The sequence below is a fragment of the Siniperca chuatsi genome, linkage group LG1 (assembly GCF_020085105.1).
Source record: "Siniperca chuatsi isolate FFG_IHB_CAS linkage group LG1, ASM2008510v1, whole genome shotgun sequence".
Taxonomy (NCBI): Eukaryota; Metazoa; Chordata; class Actinopteri; order Centrarchiformes; family Sinipercidae; genus Siniperca; species Siniperca chuatsi.
In genome coordinates, this window is record NC_058042.1 from 23,581,118 (window position 1) to 23,593,972 (window position 12,855).

Here is a 12,855-nt window from a genome sequence, read left to right on the forward strand (position 1 = left end):
TTATGATGGAGAAAATATCAGCAATTTAACTAATTTAATAATACTTTATATTTTTAGCTGTTTTAAAAACAACTGGGAATAAGGACAGTGTACAATATAATTTAGGCCTAATCCATACACAAGAGTCCAAAAACAGTGAAGCAGAATGAGAAAATAAAAGCACAGGATAAAATTGGATATCAAGAAAAACGAAAACATCAAAGGAAGCTATTCAAAGTGCCTATAAGTTTTCAGTCTCTGATCCCTGCTGCCACAGGCCCGACTGACTCTGGTTTGTCGTGTAGAGCTCCCTCTCAGTACATCTGGGGGTTTGGTTTTGCAGCTCTAAATGGTTTCTCCTCTTCAAATTCACCAAAGGCAACCCAGGTAGAAGGCATGACTGTGACCAATTATTCTGAACCAAATCTCTCCTTATTGTTGTGATTGGAAGGGAGCAGCGGGCTGTGATAGGCAGCCGTTAAATAAGGTTTTCTGGCCTGTATTCTCCCCTCTCTCCACGCAACCTGGATGCATTTGATCATTTTCTCAGCGGGTACTTTCAGTCTCTCTCTTCCCGTCTCTTTCTCTCTTACATTCAATTCCTGCATTCCTCTCTCCTCTTTTTGACTCTCTGTTCTCGTCTCTCTACCTTTTTGTCTTTTGAGCAGGATATCCTTGAATACAAGAAGAAGCAGAAGCCCCAGAAAATCAAAATGTTGGATGGGGCCGTTAAAACCATCATGGTGGATGACTCTAAAACAGTGGGAGAGCTGCTTGTGACTATATGCAGTAGAATAGGTACATTGTTTCTTTTACTAGCCCTTTTCTCCATGCTTAAGTCATGTGTTTGAGGTGTACTGTCACTTGCCCTTTATTACCTACTTAAAAGCATATTCATTAAAGTGTTAAAACAACCTTGTTTCCCATTCCTTGCTCCTCAGAAAGCATGCAGATTGATCACTCTATCATGGGAAAATAAAAACAGAATGTGAATACACAAAATTACCAATTTGAATTGCTTTTGTTGGCGTACAAGAGCTTTTGTACCTGACTCTGGGGGATACTCCCCCCCCTTTGATTCCAGGCATCACAAACTATGAGGAATACTCTCTGATCCAGGAGACGGTGGAGGAGAAGAAGGAGGATGGGATGGGTACGCTGAAGAAAGACAGGACTTTGCTGCGAGACGAGAGAAAAATGGAGAAGCTGAAAGCCAAACTACACACAGACGATGACCGTGAGTTTTTCCCTCTTAACAAAAGTGTGATACCCTTTAAACATAAAACACCCCAACTATTTTTCATCACATGGTGGCCATTTAATGGCCCATTTTAACAGCTACCTGTGGTATCTACCATCCTTCACTGCCACTGCAACCCCTTATTAAAAGACTTGATGTTGATATTCATGTAATCTGGCTAAGGTCATTCTTAAACCATACAGATCACTTACACCCAAACCGACAAGGATGTCTTTTATCTCTCATTGCTTTTAAATCCTTTCCTTTCTCTGTAACCACACAGATTGAATTATTGTTAACTGATATTCATATCAACATTTGTCTGCCTTTGTGGAAGGGATTTCTATAATCTGACCCGTTCGGCTGTGATTTTTTGTTGTCAGTGAACTGGCTGGACCACAGCAGAACGTTCAGAGAGCAGGGGGTGGACGAGAACGAGACCCTTCTGCTCAGACGCAAGTTCTTCTACTCCGACCAGAATGTGGACTCCCGAGACCCAGTCCAACTCAATCTGCTTTATGTACAGGTCTGATCCTCACACTTATTTGTACCTGTGTCTCCCACTTTGTTTGTTTTTCTTCATTCACTTTCTAGTAAAACCAGTTAGTCGCTGTTGAAGCAGCAAGTTGCCGGTCTCAAGAGCAGAGCAGTTTTTGCGCCTCAAGCTAAATCAGATGTGTTTACTGGAGTTGACAGCACATCCCGATGAATGAAAGGCTTTATTTTGTCTTTTCAGGCTCGAGATGACATCCTGAACGGTTCCCACCCCGTATCTTTTGACAAGGCCTGTGAGTTTGGAGGCATTCAGGCCCAGATCCAGTTTGGACCTCACATAGAACATAAACACAAACCTGGATTCTTAGAGTAAGCGTCTATCCCACATTTCTCAGTGGTACAACATGAAGAGTCCATATTGAATAATTTGACATTTTAAAGAAAAGACGGTGTAGTCCCTCATTCGTCCAGGAGTGTTCTATTGTAGAAAAGGTTTCAGTCGTAGTCATCTGGACACTGTTTTCAGAATCAAGATGTTTCGGCTCCCATCCGGAAGTCATTCTCAATTGTGAAAAAAATGGGACGGGAACTAGAAATTTAAGATACTCTGTGTTACATAAGCCCTGCCCTCAGGCAGGAATCTGCCTGAGTATCTGTTAATAGCTAGTTTCACCTGAAACTGACCTAATAGTTTCCAAGATGGCCCAGTAATCAGTAATCAGGCCTATTGTTTTCTGGCTGCATCTACTTCATCACTGTTAAGTACCTGATTAGCATGTGATTGGCGTGACCAAGGTGCTAAAACACTGTGGTAGATCTGGGGCAGATTAAATCTCAGACCACCATTTCTGTTCAAAGAGGGGTTCTCTTTTTTCACAAAAATGGCTTCCTTGACGCCCCGTTCAAACCAACTCTTCTCTCTACTTAGAATCTTCACCTCGCTGTCTTCAAATGTGTGGTTTGTAGCTTTTAGATGCAAATGCACGGCGCTCTGTAATCCTGAGTTAGCATGTCGTCTGTGCTGATAAAGTCTTTTGTGAAGTGGCTGTTTGGTCTCACCTATGTAACGTTCTTTGCAGTTTTCCTCACTGCACTGAATGGAGTAGACTACATTGCTCTGTTTTTGTGTGGGCAACTTGTCCTTAGGGTGAACGAGTTTCTGTCTTAAAGTGTTGCCTGGTTTAAAGAAAACAGGAACATCGTGCTGTCTAAAGATCCTTTGTAGTTTTTCAGACAGTCCAGATACATAAGGAATGGAGACACCATTCCTTCTTGGTTCTGTTATACTTTTGTCCTGTTTTTTGGCTCTTTTAACTTTGTTGATTGCCCAAGTAGGATAACCACAGGCTGAGAGTGCATTCTGGACATGTAGTACTAGTTCTAGTAATTTCTAGTTCCCGTCCCATTTTTTTCACAATTGAGAATGACTTCCGGATGGGAGCCGAAACGTCTTGATTCTGAAAACAGTGTCCCGATGACTACGACTGAAACCTTTTCTACGATATTTTAAAGAAAACTTTTTTCTCTCTCCAGATTCTTTATTAAATATTTGGTGTAGAACTCATTTGATTTGAATAAAGTTGACTAAAGGTAAAAGAATTCAACCTTTCGTGAAAGTACTGATGGGAACATTTGTATTCCTATTCTAAATCCAGCATCGGGAGTTTACAAGATTGAGCGCTCTTTTGAGCCCTAAGGCTGTAGCAGAAAAAAACGAGGTCATGCTTTTTGTATGAATTTCAGCTTCTGTGTTTCATTTATTTTCTAGCCTGAAGGAGTTTCTACCCAAAGAATACATAAAGCAGAGAGGAGCTGAGAAGAAAATATTCCAGGTGTGGTCACATTGTCCTTTTAAAAAAATACTGCATGTATTGACTGTTTTACGTTCAGCTCACTGGGCAATTGTGCGTCAGCTGTTCAGATGCTGAACACATGTATGATCCAACCCACAGGAACACAAAAACTGTGGAGAAATGACAGAGATTGAAGCAAAAGTGAAATATGTCAAACTGGCACGGTCTCTGCGGACATATGGCGTCTCCTTCTTCCTGGTCAAGGTAAAGTTGTAAAATAAACATATCTATGTGACTTCACAAAAATACAGTACCACTGCACCTTTTTATTCAATGAAAAGATCATCCACCCTCAAAAAGTGAAAAATCTAGCCTGAAGTTCTTTTTTCAATTGAATTATGTAAAAATGGGGGAAGCAGATTTTGGAATTAGTTGAAATGTAGGTGAAGCCTTTTATGTCCCGAGTGTGGAATCTGTTCTCTGGGTTAACTGGATAAAGGGGTACCCAGTACCCAGCAGGTGGGGAGATTGTCTGTGTCCACCTGAACCTTCAAAAGCTTCTCATGTCACCCAAACCAGGACAAAGAAATGCCTTACTCAAAACATGTGAGTAGGGAACTCTGCTGACATTAATGTTAGAAAAGAAAACCTTTATCCATTTTAGATATAACACTTTCTGATCAGCTCAGTTTAAAAGTTAAAATCTTGAAACAAGACTGCAAAGAAAGATCTGAAAATGTTCAAAAAACAAAAGTGTGCGTGTTCTTGCACCAGTGCTGGATAATAAAGCTGCTCTCTCAAAACCAAATCTACAAAATGTCCTGGTTACACAAATGTTGCTCAGATGCAAAATTTCAGCAACTGCATGTTTATTATCCATCGCTAAAATAAACATTACGGTTTATTTTGTTATATACATTACGTTTTTGCAATGGTTTTTGAGATATATTTTTTTAATGATTTGAAAGTATTTTCATTATTGGCAAATGTAACATTTTTCAACTCCTTTTACATTAAACTGGGTTGAAAAAACATTTTACGAAGCTATTTTGATAGGCCAAACTATTCATTTACAGAGGCATTTTCTTTCTACAAATGTGGAAACTCAAACAGACGTTTGACAGAAGTATAGAAAAGAAGGAACCCTTGGGTATTTGCATGCCATGCATTTTCCCACATACGTCTCTTACATTTCTCTCTGTCTCACTTATTCACCAGCACACACACACATACAAATACACACCGGCAGCAGCTTGTCTGCAGGGAGTTCAGCGTGTTTCTGGAAGGAAACCAAATGTGTCTGTGCAGCCGAGTGTGGCACGGAAGATTATTTCAGAGCGAGTGGGGAGGAAGTGGAGTGAATGAGGGAGACTGGGAGACATGGCACAGGCAAACCTGGGACAGTAACTCTCCCAAATAAGTCCAACTGCCCGCAGATGTCTGCTGAATGAGCAATTTACTGATTTCCAACTGTAGCTCCAGTGTAACCGCTATGACAAGAGTGACAGATAACTCATTTGCTGCCAAGGGGACATCCTGTATAAAGTCATAGGAAACTGCCCTGTCTGCATCGATAAATTGCTGTCCAGTTGTCACTTTTTACTGACTTCATTGCTGAGCTCTCGTAGAGAATGAGATCTTTTCTGGTAATTGCTTGAATAAAAGTCACTTGTGCTGCTGTTGCTGACTCTCTGCCAGACGGTTCCTGGCTTTTCATCAGTAGCTTTCAGCACCAGAGGATAAGGGCAGAGATGAAGTAAAAAAGACCAAACAAAAAAAACTTCCCTATTAGATCGGGGCTCACCTCATCAAATCTTCACTTGCAGTAGCTCACACATTCCACAGTCCTGCAAGTCCACAATGTACTTTGCCTTTTATTCCTTTTAATGCACACAAACCTTAAACCATACTCTACTTCCGGACCTTTGATCTGTGTTCTCCTTGATCAGTTTGACATCTTTATTTGTGCACCTCCGTCATCCTCGTCATCCCCCCCCCAACGCCCCTGGATTCCCCCGGAGAGTTTACAGGCCCTCCAGGACTTTTACACAACTCACCTCTTTGCCCTCACATCACAGCCCATCACGATCTGTCCATCTGCTCACCGACTGCAGCTCCTGAAGAAACGCTTTCTCTTTCCATGCAAGCGAAAGGAAAAGAAGTTCTGTCGACTCAGTGTATGACATTAGAAGCTTAGAGAATATAGGAGGAGGTTGCGAGTTTTTGACAGGCAGATAAAGACATGATTAAGACATAACGCTTTAATTACTAACTGGGAAGACTTACTCCTTAGACAGAAGAATACCCATCTTGGCAGATCGGTCTAATAGCTAAATTTGAGTTTCAGGCTGCCAGGCCTATGAATTTAAATTTTGTTGCTTGAACTGTTAATCTGCTTTTCTCTACATGCCTTTTATTCAAGTAAGACCCTTAGCAGGCAGAGGAATCTGAAAATGAAAGAAAATGAATGTGGGCAGAGTTGTTCGCTGAAGGGAATAAAACTGACCTTTTAAAATGGTTTGTTTGCATCATGGGGGCTGGTGTCTTGTTGGTTGATCGTCTGTTTTCATTTATTCATTCTACCTTTGATTTATACAATGTGGTCCAATGAGAGTAAAGTGTCCTGTGTACATAAGACAAAGAAAAGCAGAGATGCTACATGTTTTACAATTGTATATACAGACGAGATGAGACTCATTAAAACACACAAAGCTTCAGTTGAAACTAGTGGATGTAAGGGAGCACTGCATGGTCGCCAGCAGTCAAACGCATATGGTGGGTAAAGATGATCCTACTACCACTGCAGGCAGTGTTATGAGTGCTAATTGCTCCAGTACTCAAAGAGGCCCATAGGCCATTGTCAGAGGCTCTCTGTGTGTGTGTGTGTTTCATGTTCTTATATCCTGGTGGGGATTTTAACCTGAATGCACACTAACTCATGGGGACTTGTGTCACAGTGGGGACAGAAAATGAGGGTTTTTGAGGGTTAAGACTTGGTTTTAAGGTACAGGTTATAATTAGGTTATGCTTAGGGTTAAGGTTAGGTATTTAGTTGTGATGGTTAGGGTAAGGGGCTAGGGAAAGCGTTATGTCAATGACTGTCCCCCATGTGGATAGTGAAACAAATGTGTGTGTGTGTGTGTGTATTGAAATACAAAGTGTGGATTAATATGTATGTAAACCTAAAATGTCTATACATTTAACCATTGCAGGTCCAGGTATAGCTGGTGTACAGACTAATATTTTAAAGAAAAGAAATAACTTCATCTAAATGGAGCGAAATGTTTAATTGCTTTTTTTTTTTTTTTGCCAAGTTAATTCAGAAAAAAATCCAGTCTTGAGATTTTGTGATGCAGTTTGATTTCCTTACTACAGAAGTGATAAAAGATTAAAACAGTTATCTTTAACAGGGCTTCACAAAAATACAGCAAAGAGTGCAGATCTCTTCCAGCTGACAGGAAAAGGCAACTCACTGTACAAGTACACACAGAGCTTTGTCAAACTCTTCCATTAAAAATCTCAGACTGCTCTGATATAAAACTTCAGTGACTGAAAAGTGTAGATAAAAACCCCAAAGTCCAGTACTGATAAGTTTGTCAAATGAACTAGTTGCTGTCTGACTGTATGAGAGAAACCATCACATTTCTAACCAAAGCTCAAGATAGTAGGTTGACACCTGTTGGCAGTTAATACCAGTTCTTGTCTGAGTCGTCAGCCATCGCCAGATGATGTGTTGTCAGTGGTAATTTCCATCCGACAATAGTTGCAAAATTATCTAATTGTTATCTAAAAAATATGATGCTTCAGTTAGAGGGGGAAGCTGGCAAGTTTAGGGTATCTTAAATCTATGGTCCAGTTTGTTTCAGTATTTGTTTGGTGTTTTGTGCTTAATGGCGGTGTTTTTGTCTGGTTTGGAAGGATCAAATGAAGTTTGTTTTTGCAGGAAAAGATGAAGAGTAAGAACAAGCTGGTGCCGCGGCTCCTGGGGATCACCAAAGAGTCTGTCATGAGGGTGGACGAGAGGACCAAAGATGTGGTTCAGGAGTGGCCACTTACCACTGTGAAGAGGTGGGCTGCGTCACCCAAGAGCTTCACGCTGGTAAGACTTTCACCCATTTTTATCTTTTATTCATTGCATCCACACTGACCAGTACATCCCTAGTAGTAAATAAGAACGACAGGCTTACAGTAAACCCAACTTTTCCCTGCAGTGGCCATAAAACAATCACTGTAGTGCTCAGTCTGCCAGTCCTTTCATTCCCTCGTGCACTTCAGTTATTGAACAGACTCTTTTGTCTTCCCTGTCAATATCCCTGCTTTGTGTCAGCACCCAGAGTCAATGAGCAACATGGATTTTATCTCGCAGATCTGGTAGAGGCACTGTCTCTATTAAATGAACACGCTCTCTCTTTCCTGTTTATTCAGCAGAGCACCTTGTGGTTTAGGGTGTGTGTTTTGAGTTTTGATTTGTCGTTCACATGATGGAGTCACACGTTTTGATCTGTTGTAAGTTGGACCGGGCCACCCCGCCAGCACATTGGTCGCTCACATTTTACTTTTTACTAAAAGATCCTCCAGATTTTTCTGCTCCGTTTCCTACATGAAATCGGCTCCAAGATGCTTCTTTTGGTTAGTCTGACTCTCTGGATGTTGCAGCAGTTTGATGTCACGCAACACAATGTGTAGTATTCATCAGAAACTAGCAGGCTCTGTGGATTCACATTAATCCTCACAGTAAATCCTCAGCCTGTGTACAGTACAAGCCCTGCAGTGGTTACTTTCCTTACAATCCAGTATAAAATGCATGTTTAAGATGGGACTGTGTGTGTGTGTGTGTAGGACTTTGGGGAGTACCAAGAGAGTTACTACTCAGTGCAGACCACTGAAGGGGAACAGATCTCTCAGCTCATTGCTGGTTACATCGACATCATCCTCAAAAAGGTGAGACATTTATCTCTGGAGAAACAGATGAGTCATAGTGAATCAATAATATCCTCCTGTGGCAGGTAAAGTCTCACATCTGTTGATACTTGGTGTATTTGGCCTACTGTGTGGTACAGCTGCAGTTAAATGAAAACAAGTACAGGGCAGCTGGGCTCATGTAGCACAGGTACACTGTAAGAACTCATAATGCTGTTTAGAGCAGTCACTTGAACTGTTATCATTAACTCAATTATAATTAACGACCACCGTCAGAACCGTTAGAACTTGTACAATCATGATCTCAAGTGACTTAAAAACGGTTAAGTGTTAACAGCGTACAGTTATTTTTTTCCTCAATTAAGAACGTTGACACAAATATATGTAATTTCTCAGCCTAATGCCTTCAAAATACTGAACAGATATCTGCACACCTGAGTGTGTGACAGGACAGGTGTGTTGAAGGGCAGCACAACATGAATACAAGTGAAACTTCCACACACTATTTTGCTCACTGCTGATTTATTTCATATTTATGGCATTTTAATTTAAGTGACCTTCATCTAGTGTATCCAAAGCCAAAATTAGAATTAAATATGTGTCAATCTGAGACCAATTTCCTACTCTGAGTCGCTTGATGAATTTGGGCCCAGGTTTTCTTTTTTATGTGACACTAAGTCTGACATTTAGCAAATATAGCCTCAGGGCAGCTTCTGTATCACTGTGGGCTCCTTTTGAAACTAATAGGCTATTTGGTGTTTTTTTTTTTTTTTTTCTCCTGCAGAAGCAAAGCAAGGACCGCTTTGGATTAGAAGGTGATGAGGAGTCAACCATGCTTGAGGAATCCGTATCACCAAAAAAGTATGTAAATTAGTACTCAACAACTCTTTGGATGGACTGCCATGAAATTTGGTAGGCTACAAACATTTGTGTTCTCCACAGATGTGATAACTCAGTTTATTTTGGTTCACAACCTGCAAAACTAATTGACAAACTAACGACATTCCTGTCAACCCTTAACTGTACTTTGTTTAGTGGTAATTAGCAAATGTTAGCATGCTAACTTGCTCAACTAAGATGGTAAACATTATACCTGCTAAACATCAGCATTTAGCGGTGTCATTGTTAGCATGCTAACGTTAGCATTCAGCTCACTGCAACACTGTGCCAGGTACAGCCTCACAGAGCTGCTAGCATGGCTGGGGATTCTTAGTCTTGTTGAAACCAGAGGACAAACAGGGCATCTTGACATTGTTGGAGACAGTTTAAAACTTTAAAAAATTCTGCAGAAAACGATATACTTGCATACAGAAAGCTTTACAAAAGCATGAAAATGGAAATAGTTCTATAGATGAATCCTTACAGTAGTTCCCACATGATCCCTGCAGTGCTTCACTGTGTTATAGTCCTGTATAAACTTTGGTATGATGATGGTTTGTCCATGAGTAGCACACAGAGTTATTGCATATTGTCCAAAATCAGACCGGGTCCTTTTTCAATTTCCTTCTCACTACCGTCCTCGATCACAGCTCGCACATCCATCTTCCAGGACCTCATTTCACCACATGAACACTTCCTTAGCTGGACTTTTATCCTGAGAGATAATCATTATGTGAGGACATTTTGCTGCAGTGGACAAGCAAAGGCTCTATCTGAACATTTCCTGATTAGATATGTATTACCTCATTTATCCACAGTGGACTCTCAGAGTGCATAACTGAAGCCCTTTTTCCCATCTAGCCTCAATTGATATTGCGTTCCTGCTTTCAACTGAGAGAGTATTTGCTGCAATTGTTATTGTATCCCCCCTCCCTATTGTTATATCTGGGCTTGTGCGCAGGGCCGAAGGCAAGTCTTTAATACTGCAAACAAATAGCAAGTCGAACTCTGGAAGGCCTTATCTGAGGAAAAACAAAACAAAGCTTTGTCTTCCAGATGTACACAGGGGAAGACTCTGCAGTGTCAGTCTGCATTGTGTTAGTTGCCCACTGTCACAAATGAACACAACCACACTGCCTGGTGTTAAATTTCTCCCATAAACACACTCACACACATAGCCAAGAACCAGAAACATGCTCCTTTTTGTCATTCTTTTTAGTGACTTTTTCCCTCTTTATGTTCTTTTCTTCATGATTTTGCCACAGTTTCAGCTAGTCTCTAATATATAACTACAATACAGCTGTATTTAGCTCTGTTATTTGGCTTCTGCATTGGCTGATGGTGTATTTGTGTATGCATCTGTACAACGTGTTGGATTATGTATTGTTTGGAGGTGGGGGGGTTGTCCGGTTTTGCTTTTAATCAACAGGTTTTTTACATTATAGTATAATAATGAATATTGTAGAAGTTCACACCGTTGTCATTCCTGCTCGCTCTCTACCTCTTTTGGTTATTATACAGAATACTATTTTGAAAAATAAAACCAGGCAATGACAAAACATGGCAATGTCATTATCCTCACAAATGTAAATTTCATCTTTTAAAATCCTCTCCTTCTGTCTTTGGCTGCAGATTTGTAGGGTGTTGTATTTACATCTAACAACCATTTTATTTTCCTACTTGGAGAACTTGTTCTGGTCTCTTCTCTACATTTTGGTGAAGCATTTTCATCATGTTCCACTGTGATTGGCACAGCTTTTTTAAAGCTGAGAGACAAGTAATTTGAGTGGCTGAGAGGATAATGAGTAATCACCACTCCCCTGGATTTATATTTCATCTCATTTCACCATTAAAATTTTCTCTGCAACTGTAACCAGATTTACTCTCTAAAAGAGTTTGTCTTCATGCTGTGCGTTCCATTCTACTAACTTAAGGATGTAATTTGAAAAACATGGTGTTTTAAAGACAGGTGATAATCCCTTACCATTTATAGATACTATATTAACTGCCTGTTTGTGAACCTGCAGGTCCACCATCCTTCAGCAGCAGTTTAATCGTGTGGGCCGGGTGGAGCATGGCTCGGTGGCGCTGCCAGGGGTGATCCGCTCCGGCTCCATTGGCACCGAGTCTCTTAGCATGGGCACCATGCCATCTGCTCAACAGCAGATCACAATGGGTCAGATGCACCGTGGACACATGCCACCGCTGGTAAGAACCGCAAAATGGCTCTCATTACGATGTTTGTGTAATTTTCATTCACTGATGAAGGTGTATGCCACTCATACAAGTTTCTTTTAGGTGGTATCACTGAGCAAGAGGTATCATCAGCCTCCACTCTGTCACCTTTTTTCCCCTCCTCGTAGCTGGTTCCTACACGAGAACAATTAGCTTCACAAAGGGGACAGTCATCTTCCCTCAGCAAAGTTTCTTGAAAAATGACTCTAGGCTGTATTCTGTGAGAAATGAACCTGTTTATCTTCCTGTATGCGTAGAGTTCAGCACAACAGGCTCTGATGGGAACCATCAACACCAGTATGCAAGCTGTGCAAAAGGCCCAGATAGACCTAGGGGAGGTCGACAACCTGCCACCACTGGGACAGGATATGGTACTGTACAGTGCACATACATGTGTCTATAGTTAATGTAAAACCCTCACATACTCATCCTCCATACACATATTTTGGTAATATATCACTTTCAATGCATGCTTTCAGTGAAACAACCATAAAACAAAATTGATACTTAGTGATAAATAATATTGTTGTCTGCAAATTGACAGCCATGTTTTAGGTGCATTTTATGCATGCAAAGTAATGGCTTTTGGTGTGGTCTACCTCTGTGTACTTATAGGCATCCAAGGTGTGGATCCAGAACAAGATGGATGAGTCAAAACATGAGATCCACTCCCAGGTTGATGCCATCACTGCGGGAACAGCCTCCGTTGTCAACCTCACAGCTGGTCAGTGGCACTGGCATGACTCAGCAGAATGTGTTCTGTTTGTCTGCTACCAAGGCTTGGATTTACAGCAGTTCACTGGCAATACAATCATTAATGTCAATGTCTTGGTAGTAGAGCAAGGCTACATTATATATTGTTGCATAGCCTTTGTGGGATTTATTATAAGCCTTTTAGGAATCTGTAATGAAACCAGTGAAAGTGTTGCCCGCAGTACATTTTAGGGGTGCTATTTTCTGCAGAGTTAAAGTTATCTGGCCAGTTAGTGACTTTAAAGCAGAACCTTTCCATCAGTCTGGTGTTCATTAACATCATTGTAGATAGTTCCCTCATATCCTGCTGTGGTTTGGTGAATATGGGCTAGTGCCATTCTGAACCATTCCAAGTTGAAGTCAGTTGATCAGTTGTTTTTTAAGTTTATCTGTACCTTAGATTCAACAATTAGTACCTAATGTCTGTACTTTTTCCTGCTTATTTCCCTGTGCTAAAATGGACTGATGCGTTTATGCAGTTTCTAATCTCAAAAATATTTGCCTTTAACTGACTCTTGGTTGAATGGTTAGACCATTTACACGAGTCTGTGAATCTTAAGA

General features: G+C 40.8%; 1 protein-coding gene across 7 annotated transcripts in view; it reads left to right on the forward strand.

Annotated features, from left to right (window-relative positions):
• tln2a (talin 2a) overlaps positions 1-12,855 on the forward strand; it is a 92,915-nt gene that overhangs the window by 42,229 nt on the left and 37,831 nt on the right. For all 7 annotated transcript variants that reach the window (XM_044190709.1, XM_044190730.1, XM_044190740.1 and 4 more), the window contains 12 exons: positions 648-777; positions 1,064-1,216; positions 1,603-1,745; positions 1,956-2,083; positions 3,483-3,546; positions 3,667-3,771; positions 7,451-7,606; positions 8,347-8,448; positions 9,212-9,288; positions 11,334-11,514; positions 11,799-11,912; positions 12,157-12,265. In XM_044190709.1, coding sequence (XP_044046644.1) covers positions 648-777; positions 1,064-1,216; positions 1,603-1,745; positions 1,956-2,083; positions 3,483-3,546; positions 3,667-3,771; positions 7,451-7,606; positions 8,347-8,448; positions 9,212-9,288; positions 11,334-11,514; positions 11,799-11,912; positions 12,157-12,265 — 1,462 coding nt within the window. The remainder of the gene's footprint in view (positions 1-647; positions 778-1,063; positions 1,217-1,602; positions 1,746-1,955; positions 2,084-3,482; positions 3,547-3,666; positions 3,772-7,450; positions 7,607-8,346; positions 8,449-9,211; positions 9,289-11,333; positions 11,515-11,798; positions 11,913-12,156; positions 12,266-12,855) is intronic.